This window comes from Salvelinus sp. IW2-2015, linkage group LG11, assembly GCF_002910315.2.
Source record: "Salvelinus sp. IW2-2015 linkage group LG11, ASM291031v2, whole genome shotgun sequence".
Taxonomy (NCBI): domain Eukaryota; kingdom Metazoa; phylum Chordata; class Actinopteri; order Salmoniformes; family Salmonidae; genus Salvelinus; species Salvelinus sp. IW2-2015.
In genome coordinates this window covers 27,086,801-27,097,597 of record NC_036851.1, presented here as the reverse complement: position 1 = coordinate 27,097,597, position 10,797 = coordinate 27,086,801, and the positions used below count along the sequence as shown (strand labels likewise).

The 10,797-nt window shown below is 44.0% G+C and overlaps 1 protein-coding gene and 1 long non-coding RNA gene across 3 annotated transcripts in view; one reads left to right on the top strand and one right to left on the bottom strand.

The window, feature by feature from the left end:
• Positions 1-8,344, bottom strand: part of ccdc65 (coiled-coil domain containing 65) — a 10,646-nt gene extending 2,302 nt beyond the window's left edge. The window contains exons 1-6 of one of the 2 annotated variants that reach the window (XM_023996600.2): positions 8,199-8,344; positions 7,685-7,917; positions 7,385-7,552; positions 6,958-7,127; positions 6,111-6,249; positions 5,100-5,297 (exon numbers count right to left, since the gene is read on the bottom strand). In XM_023996600.2, coding sequence (XP_023852368.1) covers positions 5,100-5,297; positions 6,111-6,249; positions 6,958-7,127; positions 7,385-7,552; positions 7,685-7,831 — 822 coding nt within the window. In that variant the 5' untranslated portion in view covers positions 7,832-7,917; positions 8,199-8,344. The remainder of the gene's footprint in view (positions 1-5,099; positions 5,298-6,110; positions 6,250-6,957; positions 7,128-7,384; positions 7,553-7,684; positions 7,918-8,198) is intronic. The other variant, XM_023996601.2, reaches the window with a different exon arrangement.
• A 594-nt stretch (positions 8,345-8,938) lies between these two features.
• Positions 8,939-10,797, top strand: part of LOC111970093 (uncharacterized) — a 6,749-nt gene continuing 4,890 nt past the window's right edge. The window contains exon 1 of the long non-coding RNA XR_002878069.2: positions 8,939-9,683. This is a non-coding gene — a long non-coding RNA (uncharacterized lncRNA). The remainder of the gene's footprint in view (positions 9,684-10,797) is intronic.

The window sequence follows — 10,797 nt, the reverse complement described above, 5'->3', positions numbered from 1 at the left end:
GTCTGGCTTCCGCGAGACACATATCTTTGGACTATGCTGTGCCTCCTACTTTTAAAAATCCTACGCGTACTCTAAAAAACACACCGTCTCCACCTAGTTTCCTGAAGCCGCCTGAGCTACCTAGGAGCCACCCTCTGCCCCAGACTGTGGCTCATGACACTATAATGTGAACTGATGCCCCCCATCTATCTTTCAGAGCTCGTGCTGGCCTAGGGCGACCTACAATTGTGAACATGCTTCAACACCCCAGAACCACCTCTACAGAGTCTGAAGCTGATGCGCTCATCGTCACACAAGACTTATCAGATGAAAGAGGCCTACTCAGGTACCACCCCAGATTTCCGTAAACACTGGGTGAGCCCTCATAGATATATCGCGTACAAAACTTGCCCATCCAAATACACTGCTGTGTTCAATCCAAACCCAATCTCAGCGATCACTGCCTCATTGCCTTGCATCCGTATGGGTCAGGACTGGTCAGAACGACCTCCACTCATCACTGTTCAAAACGCCCCTTGAACACTTCACGCGGAGTCAAGCGCACTTTCTGAGAAAGAATTCGACCTGGGGCCGGGGGATAATCACTGGAAGGATATTTGATGCTCATCTCAAACGTCGAGTAGATGTCCTGGCGTCATCTTTTTAGAAAATGCCTCCTCACCATCTTGAATAAGCATGCCCATTCCAAGAAATTTAGAACCAAGGAAACAACAACTATAGCCCTTGGTTCTCTCGCTGACCTGACTGCGCCTTTAACCAACAGAAAAAACATTCTATGCGCGTCTTGCCATTCGCATCGAACAAGCCCCCGTGATGATGCAACTTTGTCAGCGGAACGCCAGAAACAATATATACCACAGAGCAGTTAGAACAGCCAAGGTCTAGCGTTCTTCAAGCAGAAAGTTGCTCTTCCGTGCCAACACAAATTCAAAAAGAGGATTCTGGACAGCCGTAAAAAGTCCTTGTGAGAATAAGAAACCTTCATCCTTTCCACTGAGGTTCCGAAGCCGCTCTGGAAAATGATAGAAACACGTCATCCATCGCAAACTCCACTATATATTGAGAGATAAGTTCAATAGCATTTTTCCTACGGACTGGCCATGACTTCCACCTGGCTACGCCTTACCCGGACCTAAACAGCACTGCCTCGCCCACTCTTGCTCCTGATCGCCAAGCCTTCCCCATTTACTCTTTCTCCCCAAATAACATCAGCTTGATGTTCTTATAATGAGCTGCAAAATCTGACCCTTACAAATCCAGCCGGGCTAGATTAATCAGGGACCCTTTCGTTTGTAAAAAACTGATCTGCGAAATTGTTTTTGCCACCCCGTACTTACTAGCTCTTCAACCTCTCTTTCGTGTCGTCTGAGAGCCCCAAAGATTGGAAAAGCAGCTGCGTTATCCCCCTCTTCAAAGGGGGACACCCTTGACCCTAAACTGCTACAGACCTATATCTTATCTCCTACCCTGCCTTTCTAAGGTCTCGAAAGCCAAGTCAACAAACAGAGATTACCGACCATTTCGAATCACACCAACCAACCTTCTCTGCTATGCAATCTGGTTCAGAGCTGGTCATGGGTGCACCTCAGCCACGCTCAAGGTCATAAACGATATCGTAAACGCCATCGATAGGAAACAATACTGTGTGGCAGCCGTATATCATTGACCTGGCCACAGGGCTCTTTGACTCTGTCAATCACCCACATCCTCATTTGCAGAGACTCGACAGCCTTGGTTTCTCTAATGAATGCCTCTGCCTGGTTCACCAACTAAATTCTCTTAGTCGAGTTCAGTAGATGTGTCAAAATCGGAGGGTCTGTGTGTCCGGGCTCTGGCAGTCTCTATGGGGGGTGCCACAGGGTTCAATTCTTGGACCGACTCTCTTCTCTGTTTACATCAATGATGTCGCTCTGCTGCTGGTGATCTCTGATCCACCTCTACGCAGACGACACTATTCTGTATATTCTGGCCCTCTTGACACTGTGTTAACAACCCTCCAGGCGAGCTTCAATGCCATACAACTCTCCTTCCGTGGCCTCAACTGCTCTTAAATACAAGTAAAACCAAAGCAATGCTCTTCAACCGATCGCTGCCTGCTCCCGCCGCCTGTCCAACATCACTACTTTGGACGGCTCTGACTTAGAATATGTGGACACATACAAATACCTAGGTGTCTGGTTAGACTGTAAACTCTCCTTCCAGACCCACATCAAACATCTCCAATCCAAAGTCAAATCTAGAATTGCTTCCATTCCGCAACAAAGCATCCTTTACTCATGCTGCCAAACATACCTTGTAAAACTGACCATCCTACCAATCCTCGACTTCGGTGATGTCATTTACAAAATAGCCTCCAAAACCCTACTCAATAAATTGGATGCAGTCTATACAGTGCCATCCGTTTTGTCACCAAAGCCCCATATACTACCCACCACTGCGACCTGTACACTCTCGTTGGCTGCGCCTCGCTTCATACTCGTCGCCAAACCCACTGGTCCAGGTCATCTACAAGACCCTGCTAGGTAAAGCCCCCTTATCTCAGTCGCTGGTCACCATAGCAGCACCTACCTGTAGCACGCGCTCCAGCAGGTATATCTCTCTAGTCACCCCAAAACCAATTCTTCCTTTGGACGCCTCTCCTTCCAGTTCTCTGCTGCCAATGACTGGAACGAACTACAAAAATCTCTGAAACTGGAAACACCTATCTCCCTCACTAGCTTTAAGCACCAGCTGTCAGAGCAGCTCATAGATTACTGCACCTGTACATAACCCATCTACAATTTAGCCCAAACAACTACCTCTTTACCTACTGTATTTATTTATTTTCTCCTTTGCACCCATTATTTCTGTCTCTACTTTGCACTTTCTTCCACTGCAAACCAACCATTCCAGTGTTTTTTGTTTTTATTTTACTTGCTGTGTTGTACTCACTTCGGCCTCCATGGCCTTTTATTATTTTTATTATTTATACATATATTTGTCCGCCTGTCCACCCTCCAATGATTCACAAAGGGCAGCTACAGATTAGCTTCTGGCTAGCTATCGGAGTAGCTTCTGGTTAGCTTTCAGGCTAGCTTCTGAATTAGCCCCTGGCTAGCTTCCACGATGGATTTTCAGATTGAGGTAAATAATACTTTTTGTAATTGGTGAAGCGGGTTGCAGGAAAGCTTTTGCAGGAAAGCTTTTGTAGTTGAGTTCTTGGATAATAAAATAAATAAAAGATATGCGAAGAAAAGGTGTAAATATATATATATATACAGGACACGACACGACAATACGGAAAAAGACGTCTGAACTGCTAAGCCACCTTGGACGAAAATGAGCACTCATGCTGACATACACAGAGGGCATGCATGAATACTGTATTCAAATAAAGTTAATAATACAATCACATAACAAATGAGCAATATAAGCATTCTATTTTCATATGGTAGACTGTTGCACAGAGTAGTCCTCTTGACCCTGTATTCTACATAGGAGGAATTCAGACCCGAGTTACGTGCCTGTAAATGGAGCTTAATTCCCTTTTTATGCATTTTTCTCTATGCGTATTTTGACCTTGATCTTAAGTATGGGGAAACGCATGTGACCGCCAGATATTAGTTTGGGGAGGTGATCACAGAAATGGAGGTGTGCCAGAGGTGTATATACAGATTCGTCTATTCTGACCTTGACTTAATTCCACCACCTTTACTCACGAGGAAACCATGAATAAGGTCAAGTAACCCGTCGGTTCCAAGTGGAAAAACATCTACTTAGTAATAACGCCATTCTCCACGCACTGTAATTTATAAATTGATAAAGAGCTAGGTAAATGAGTAATCCGTTTGGATAAGGGGATTGTAAATATAAATAACAATTGTTTTAGATTTATTTTAATTTATGATCGCTGGAGACATTTGAAATCAGTAATATGGCTGCAAACTGAAAAGCTTATCAACATGACAGGTATTTATGCCCCTTTCCCACAGTGAAGTACGAAATGTTGTGCCGCTATGCATAATTTAAATCGTATGGCCTTATAACTTTTAAGGATACATTTTGGAGATGCAAAGCCGAGCAGAATGACAGTCATGCCAAATTGTACCTTTGTGGGCTCTAGAATGTTTTAATCATATTCCCCAACTTTTCCTGTTTCCTACAATTTTCTATTGGTAGCGACCATAAGTAATAACCACACATTTATTTAACTGCCAATTTAGGGTTAATTCCCTTCATATCATTCCATTGTTTGATTTTGAAGACCTTTATTTGTTTCCTCTGTAAACGCTGTCCTGTCCATGTGGTTGTTGCGGAGGGTCGCTAGCAGAAGTAAATCATTTTTATTTACAAATTGTCCAATATTTTGGGGCATGTAGCCTATTTGAATCATTATGGAACGCAGACAAAATGTGGCAGTTTAAACCTGGAGCCTGGCGCACGGTTCACGACAACTGGACTGTTGTCATCACAGTTCCATCATCAGTGAGGATTAAGGTAGATTTATATTACACTTTTCTCCCCTTCCAATATTTCATGGATTGAACAACTGAATATGGCAACTTTCAGGATGAACCAAACCTATGTATTTTTGATTAATCAATATACGTTGTGCATAAAGGCACTCCAAACCATTTTTTAAAATGTATTAATTAGGTAGATTCATAAATACTTTCCTAAACCTAAATAATSAACAGATTTTTAAATCTACTAAATGGAAACTAATATGATTAACATATTTTGCTGGCTTTCTTCAATGATCTCTAATACTCAGAACCCGTTCTCTTGATATATTCTAGTGAGTCTTGAGAATTATAATTAAAAGGTACACTATATTTAACAGGATGGTTTTTGATAAATGTACTGAAAACCCTATTAAATGAAAACTCCATGAGAAAATCTGTTGGCCAACAAGTGGGAGGGTTTTCAGCAGTTTAATTAAATGTATTCAGTGCGGATATTGGAGGCACACCTAAAGAGTTTGTTGCACACCTGCATACTGTAAGTCTGAATACCAAATACTGAGAAGTGTTTCAATCAAAACATGTTAAAAAGGCATAGATTTCCTAAGTCTGAATCAGCCCCCATTGGAAAAGTAGTCTCTGTAGCCCTACACTGACCTGCATCTTCTGCAGCCTCCTCATCTGCGTGTCGATCTCCTGGGCACTGCGCTGGTCGCGGGTCCTCAACGACTCAAAGGCGATGTGACGGTCCTCTGTAGCCTCATTGTAGTTGCGTAGGGCCTGTTGGAACTGACGCCACAGGCCCTCCACCGTCCCCTCTAACTGGATCCTCAACGCATGTTTCTCCTCTATGTTCTAATGGGAGAGGGAAAGGAGATCCCAGATCACAGACAGGTAATGTAAGCCAACACACAATAGCCAGCAGCATACCACCCTGCATACCACTGCTGGCTTGCTTCTGAAGCTAAGCAGGGTTGGTCCTGGTCAGTCCCTGGATGGGAGACCAGATGCTGCTGGAAGTGGTGTTTCCTCTGGTCTAAAAAGTATCCCAATGCCCCAGAGCAGTGATTGGGGACACTGCCCTGTGTAGGGTGCCGTCTTTTGGATGGGACGTTAAACGGGTGTCCTGACTCTCTGAGGTCATTAAAGATCCCATGGCACTTATTGTAAGAATAGGGGTGTTAACCCTGGTGTCCTGGCTAAATTCCCAATCTGGCCCTCAAACCATCACGGTCACCTAATAATCCCCAGTTTACAATTGGCTCTTTCATCCCCCTCCTCTCACCTGTTGCTGTAAATGAGAATGTGTTCTCAGTCAACTTGCCTGGTAAAATAACCGATAAAAARAATCCCCTAACAGCTGGTTCATTAAGGTTAAAGGGATATTTTGGCAATGAGGCCCTTTATCTACTTCCCCAAATGATGAACTCGTGGATACCATTTTTATGTCTGTGTCCAGTATGAAGGAAGTTAGAGGTAGTTTTGCAAGCCAATGCTAACTTGCATTAGCCCAATGGCTGGAAGTCTATGGGTATCTGCTAGCATGCTAAAGAGGAGAAATTATCCTAGACCAATTGTGAGGATCTGCAAATGGAGAGAGGGGAAATGAAAGAGGCCCACCAGAGGGAAAAACAACTCTGATGCTGGTTGTCTGAGCCAGAACCCTACCCTGTTCTTGATGTCGTCCCTGGTGCTCTGGTAGTCCTGGCGAGCMTCCCCGTCTACCTCCATGTAGAACTGCTCCATGGCAAAGGTCACATCCTCCAGGTAAGCACACTCCTGCTGGTGCTGGGACAGGATCTGCTCCCTGGGAAACACACACACATTTAAGTAATTTAGCAGACACTCTTATCCAGAGTGATTTATAGTTAGTGCATTCATCTTAAGACAGCTAGGTGAGACAACCACATATCTTAGTCGTAGTAAGTACAATTTTCCACAATAAAGAAGCTATCAACAAAGTCAGTACTAGTAGGAAAAAGTCAAGTGCGAGTGTTAGTTCACGAAAGGCAAAGTTTTTATTGTTTTTGGGGGGGGGTGCTGTGGAATTATTTAAGATACACACTCTCTCACACACACTATCACACACACACACACACACAACAGGAGGCTGCTGAGGGGAGGGCTGCTCATAACAATGGCTGGAATGGTGTGTAATGGCTGGAATGGAAAGAATGGAATGGTATCAAACACATGGAAATGATGTGTTCCACACCATTCCATTTACTCCGTTACATCCATTACTATGAGCCCGTCCTCCCCAATTAAGGTGCCGCCGGTCACCTGTGACACACACACAGCTGTCAATTCACATACAACACAGAGCATCACTATCTAGTAAATATCAAACTTGCATCAAGGTTAGAAAAGCTTTTCAATTAAATAGTTTAGTGCAGCATAATTCAGTTATATTAATTGTTGTGCAGAACTGTGTATAGTGTCTCTGTCTGTCTATTAGAGAACTGGACGGATAGGTCTATCTGTCATGGTGTGTGTGAGAAGGTTTTACACACACCTCTCAGAATTGAATTCGTAGCTCAGTCCCTCCAGGCCGCTGTTCCACTGCTGCTCCAGGGATGCCAGCCTACCCTTCTGCAGGGCCAGCAGACAGTCCACACACTCCAGGTGAGAGCGCAGGGCCTGGGCTGACTGCTGCTCTGCCTCACTCAGGTCACACACCAAACACTACAGCAGAGAGAAAGAGATATAGACTGTCACACCACAGGCGGCCGGTGATACCTAMATTTGGGAAGACGTAATGGCTGGAACAGAATTCATGGAATGGTTTCGAAGACATCAAGCACATGGTTTCCATGTGTTTGATACCACTCCATTCCAGCCATTATTATGAGCCGTCCTCCCCTCAGCAGCCTTCTGAGTCTCTCACACACACCAAGAAGAAGTCTCTCACAGATGCTTGTGGAAATAAATAAATACCTAACCTTGATGACACTGTCCTTCCGGTCCAGCACCCTCTCAAAGGTCTGGCTGAGCACAGCAATGTCACTGCGCAGTTCAGCTGCCCGTGTCTGGCGGAGAACTGCTCGCCACTGCTGYGTCAACTTGTGCAGGTTCACTGCACTGTTGCGCTCCTCCTTCTGCAGCTTATCCTGGTTGCATTACGGGCAGAGATGATGGGGACAGTACTTAGAGGTCATGCAAGGACATTTTGAGAATAGAATAGGCTTAACAAGTTTCATCAGGCTGTGTGACTTTTCATTGGGTTACATTCTTGAACGTACCTTGAGAAATTGAGTTAGCATGTCTTCCTTCCTTTTGGCCATCTCGTCCTCTGCCTGGGCCCTCTGCTGCATGTACAAGAGTCTCTCTTCCTCCGTCATCCCTGCCTGCTTCCCTGCTCCCCCCTTTTTTGCACCCTTCTTTGGCATGGTTCCTCTCTCAAGCTCTTCCTGGGGTGCTGTTTTGGTGTCACTCGGCCCACTTCGCTCTCTTCATTCAGAATGGGAAGCCAAGACTTAAGAGGTAAGACAGACATACTTAAAAAAAAAAAGAGCAACCCACACAAAACAGCCTAAACATTTAATTAACATCAAGTTGGTTGTCATTGTCCAATAACCAAGCAAACGCATAGTAAAAAACTCATGACCAATGCCTAGCCGCCTAGCTAATTAACCATTCATTCTATGACGCAATTTCGCACTGCCATATGGTCTTGTCCAGAGCCTGCCATGTCCATGCAGTTTACAAACAACCCGTAATTGTATTTGCGACAACAAACATGATGCGATGTCTTACCTGTGTGAATTCTAGAGATATGATAGCGGGATCTCCACAAAATGAGTTTGTGTTTGGTCTCCTAGCAACATTCTAGGAGTTAAACCCACCCAGGGGGCGCGCCAGACTGCACATACCGCGCCGCCAATGTGCCAAAAATAAAGTGCTAGGAAAAATGCTATGCATCGACAAAGCAATCATTATCAATGAATGAACAATATCATAAAATGAATTAATTTAGTAACTTGTGATAATGTGCAAAGTAGGTTTATCAATACCCAGTTGCAGAAACGATGCATTATGCAAATAAAGCAAGCGTAATGCGAATTAACATAATGGCAAATGTGCCCTTTCTTGGGAGACATTTCTCGCTGTCCAGGACAGACAGGAAAACGTAGACGCATGCTTTTATTCACTAGCAAATTGAAATAATTTACAATTAGCATTGAAAGAAAACTATTGGAATGCCGAAGCGAAGCGCCAGTCAATTTGTAACATCAACAGAGAAACTTCGATTGTACAAACAAATGTTTGTAAATTGCGGATTAATGGAAATGACGTCTATTACTAGCAAAAATGCCATATATCCTTCCGCAGAAAAGTAGTATTGTTATTTTGTTGAACTAAAATAAGTAAACATTTGATTTATTTGATAATAGCATAATTATGCAAACTATATATTAAAAACAAATACATATGAGTGCTTTCTGTGTCGTTCACAACATTCAGGGTTGCTAGAGAGATATAATTCGGTCGGCACCCATCCCTATTAAGATTTTGTGCGATTCTGTCAGTGTAAAAACTGCCTCCTTCATCCAATTGTGACAGCCTCGTAATGAACATATAATGATTGTCAGGGTGATCGATTAAGATTTTGTGCGATTCTGTCAGTGTAAAACTTTCAAGCTCTCAACGGAAAGTACCACTTTTGCATGCGCTAGCGTCACGCGAATGTTGCCGGAAATAGAAACACAATTGCAACGAACTCGCTGTGACGTTCCAGAATAAGGCGAATTCCATTTTTTTCTGCATCAGAATATAAACGAACTGGACCGGAAGCATGGGTGCCGACCGTACATTTCACAACAATGAGAGTTTTAGAAAGTTTATTCGTTTTCAAAATCATGGACAATTCAGCAAAGCACTCACCATTTTGAACAGGAGGACCTGAGGGATGGATCACCCTGACAATCATTATATGTTCATTACGAGGCTGTCACAATTGGATGAAGGAGGCAGTTTTTACAACAGCAATGTTTTGAACACCAACCGCTACATCGATCTGTGGAGTCCCATACGACCTGCATCCACCTCCTAAAAACACAGTCTTTGCGGCTCTGGCTCAAAGCGTTTAATCTAAAGAAACCACCAAAACGTCCCTTTGTATGCTCCTACCACTTCTTTGACAATAAGCCTACAGTGGAGCATCCACAGAAAAATGGCTTGGCTACGATACTCCACTCGTGAAGACGCGTCGGGTGTTGGTCAGGCAGTCATCAGTGACAGGTAAGCCAAACCCTTGAGCAGTTTGCATGCTCTCATTTTGTGTCTCCCTCTTGCTCTTGTAGCTAAGCAGTCTCATAATAGCACAATTTATTTCCTCTACAACTCAATAAAAAAAAGATATACTTAATTATTATGATTATTACATATTATTAGGAGCATCCATGCAGTATGGTGTTTTGTTATTAATTGTCCATTGACTTGTTTAACAAGCCATACTGATTTCTTAACAGATGACACAACAGGTTCAAGTTTTCACCAAATTGAAAATGGGGAATGGCCAACACGAATAGAAAGAATGGATATGCCTTCAGAGATGCCCAAACCCAATGGGAAGMCCCATCTCTAAGTGATCACAACTACAGCTCAGGTGATCATGTAAAGCCCATTACCTGTGAGGCAGGGACACAGTGCCCAGCATCACCTCTCTACAAAACCCTGCTGAGCAATGAAGCACTCTTGAAGCACTCTGACCAACTTGCCCTCCAAATACACCTCTGCTGTCTTCAATCAAGATCTCAGCGATCACTGCCTCATGGCCTGTATCCGCTACGGGTCYGCGGTCAAACGACCACCCCTCATCACTGTCAAACGCTCCCTAAAACACTTCTGCGAGCAGGCCTTTCTAATCGACCTGGCCCGGGTACCCTGGAAGGATATTGACCTCATCCCRTCAGTTGAGGATGCCTGGTCATTCTTTAAAAGTAACTTCCTCACCATCTTAGATAAGCATGCCCCGTTCAAAAAACGCAGAACTAAGAACAGATATAGCCCTTGGTTCACTCCAGACCTGACTGCCCTCGACCAGCACAAAAACATCCTGTGGCGGACTGCAATAGCATCGAATAGTCCCCGCGATATGCAACTGTTCAGGGAAGTCAGCGCCGAAGTCGAGGATCGGTAGGATAGTCAGTTTTACTAGGGTGAGTTTGCGGCGTGAGTGAGGAGACTTTGTTGCGAAATAGAAGCCGATTCTTGATTTGATTTTGGATTGGAGATGTTTAATATGATTCTGGAAGGAGAGTTTACAGTCTAGCCAGACACCTAAGTATTTATAGATGTCCACATATTCTAGGTCGGAACCGTCCAGGGTGGTGATGGCTAAGTCCGCGCGGGC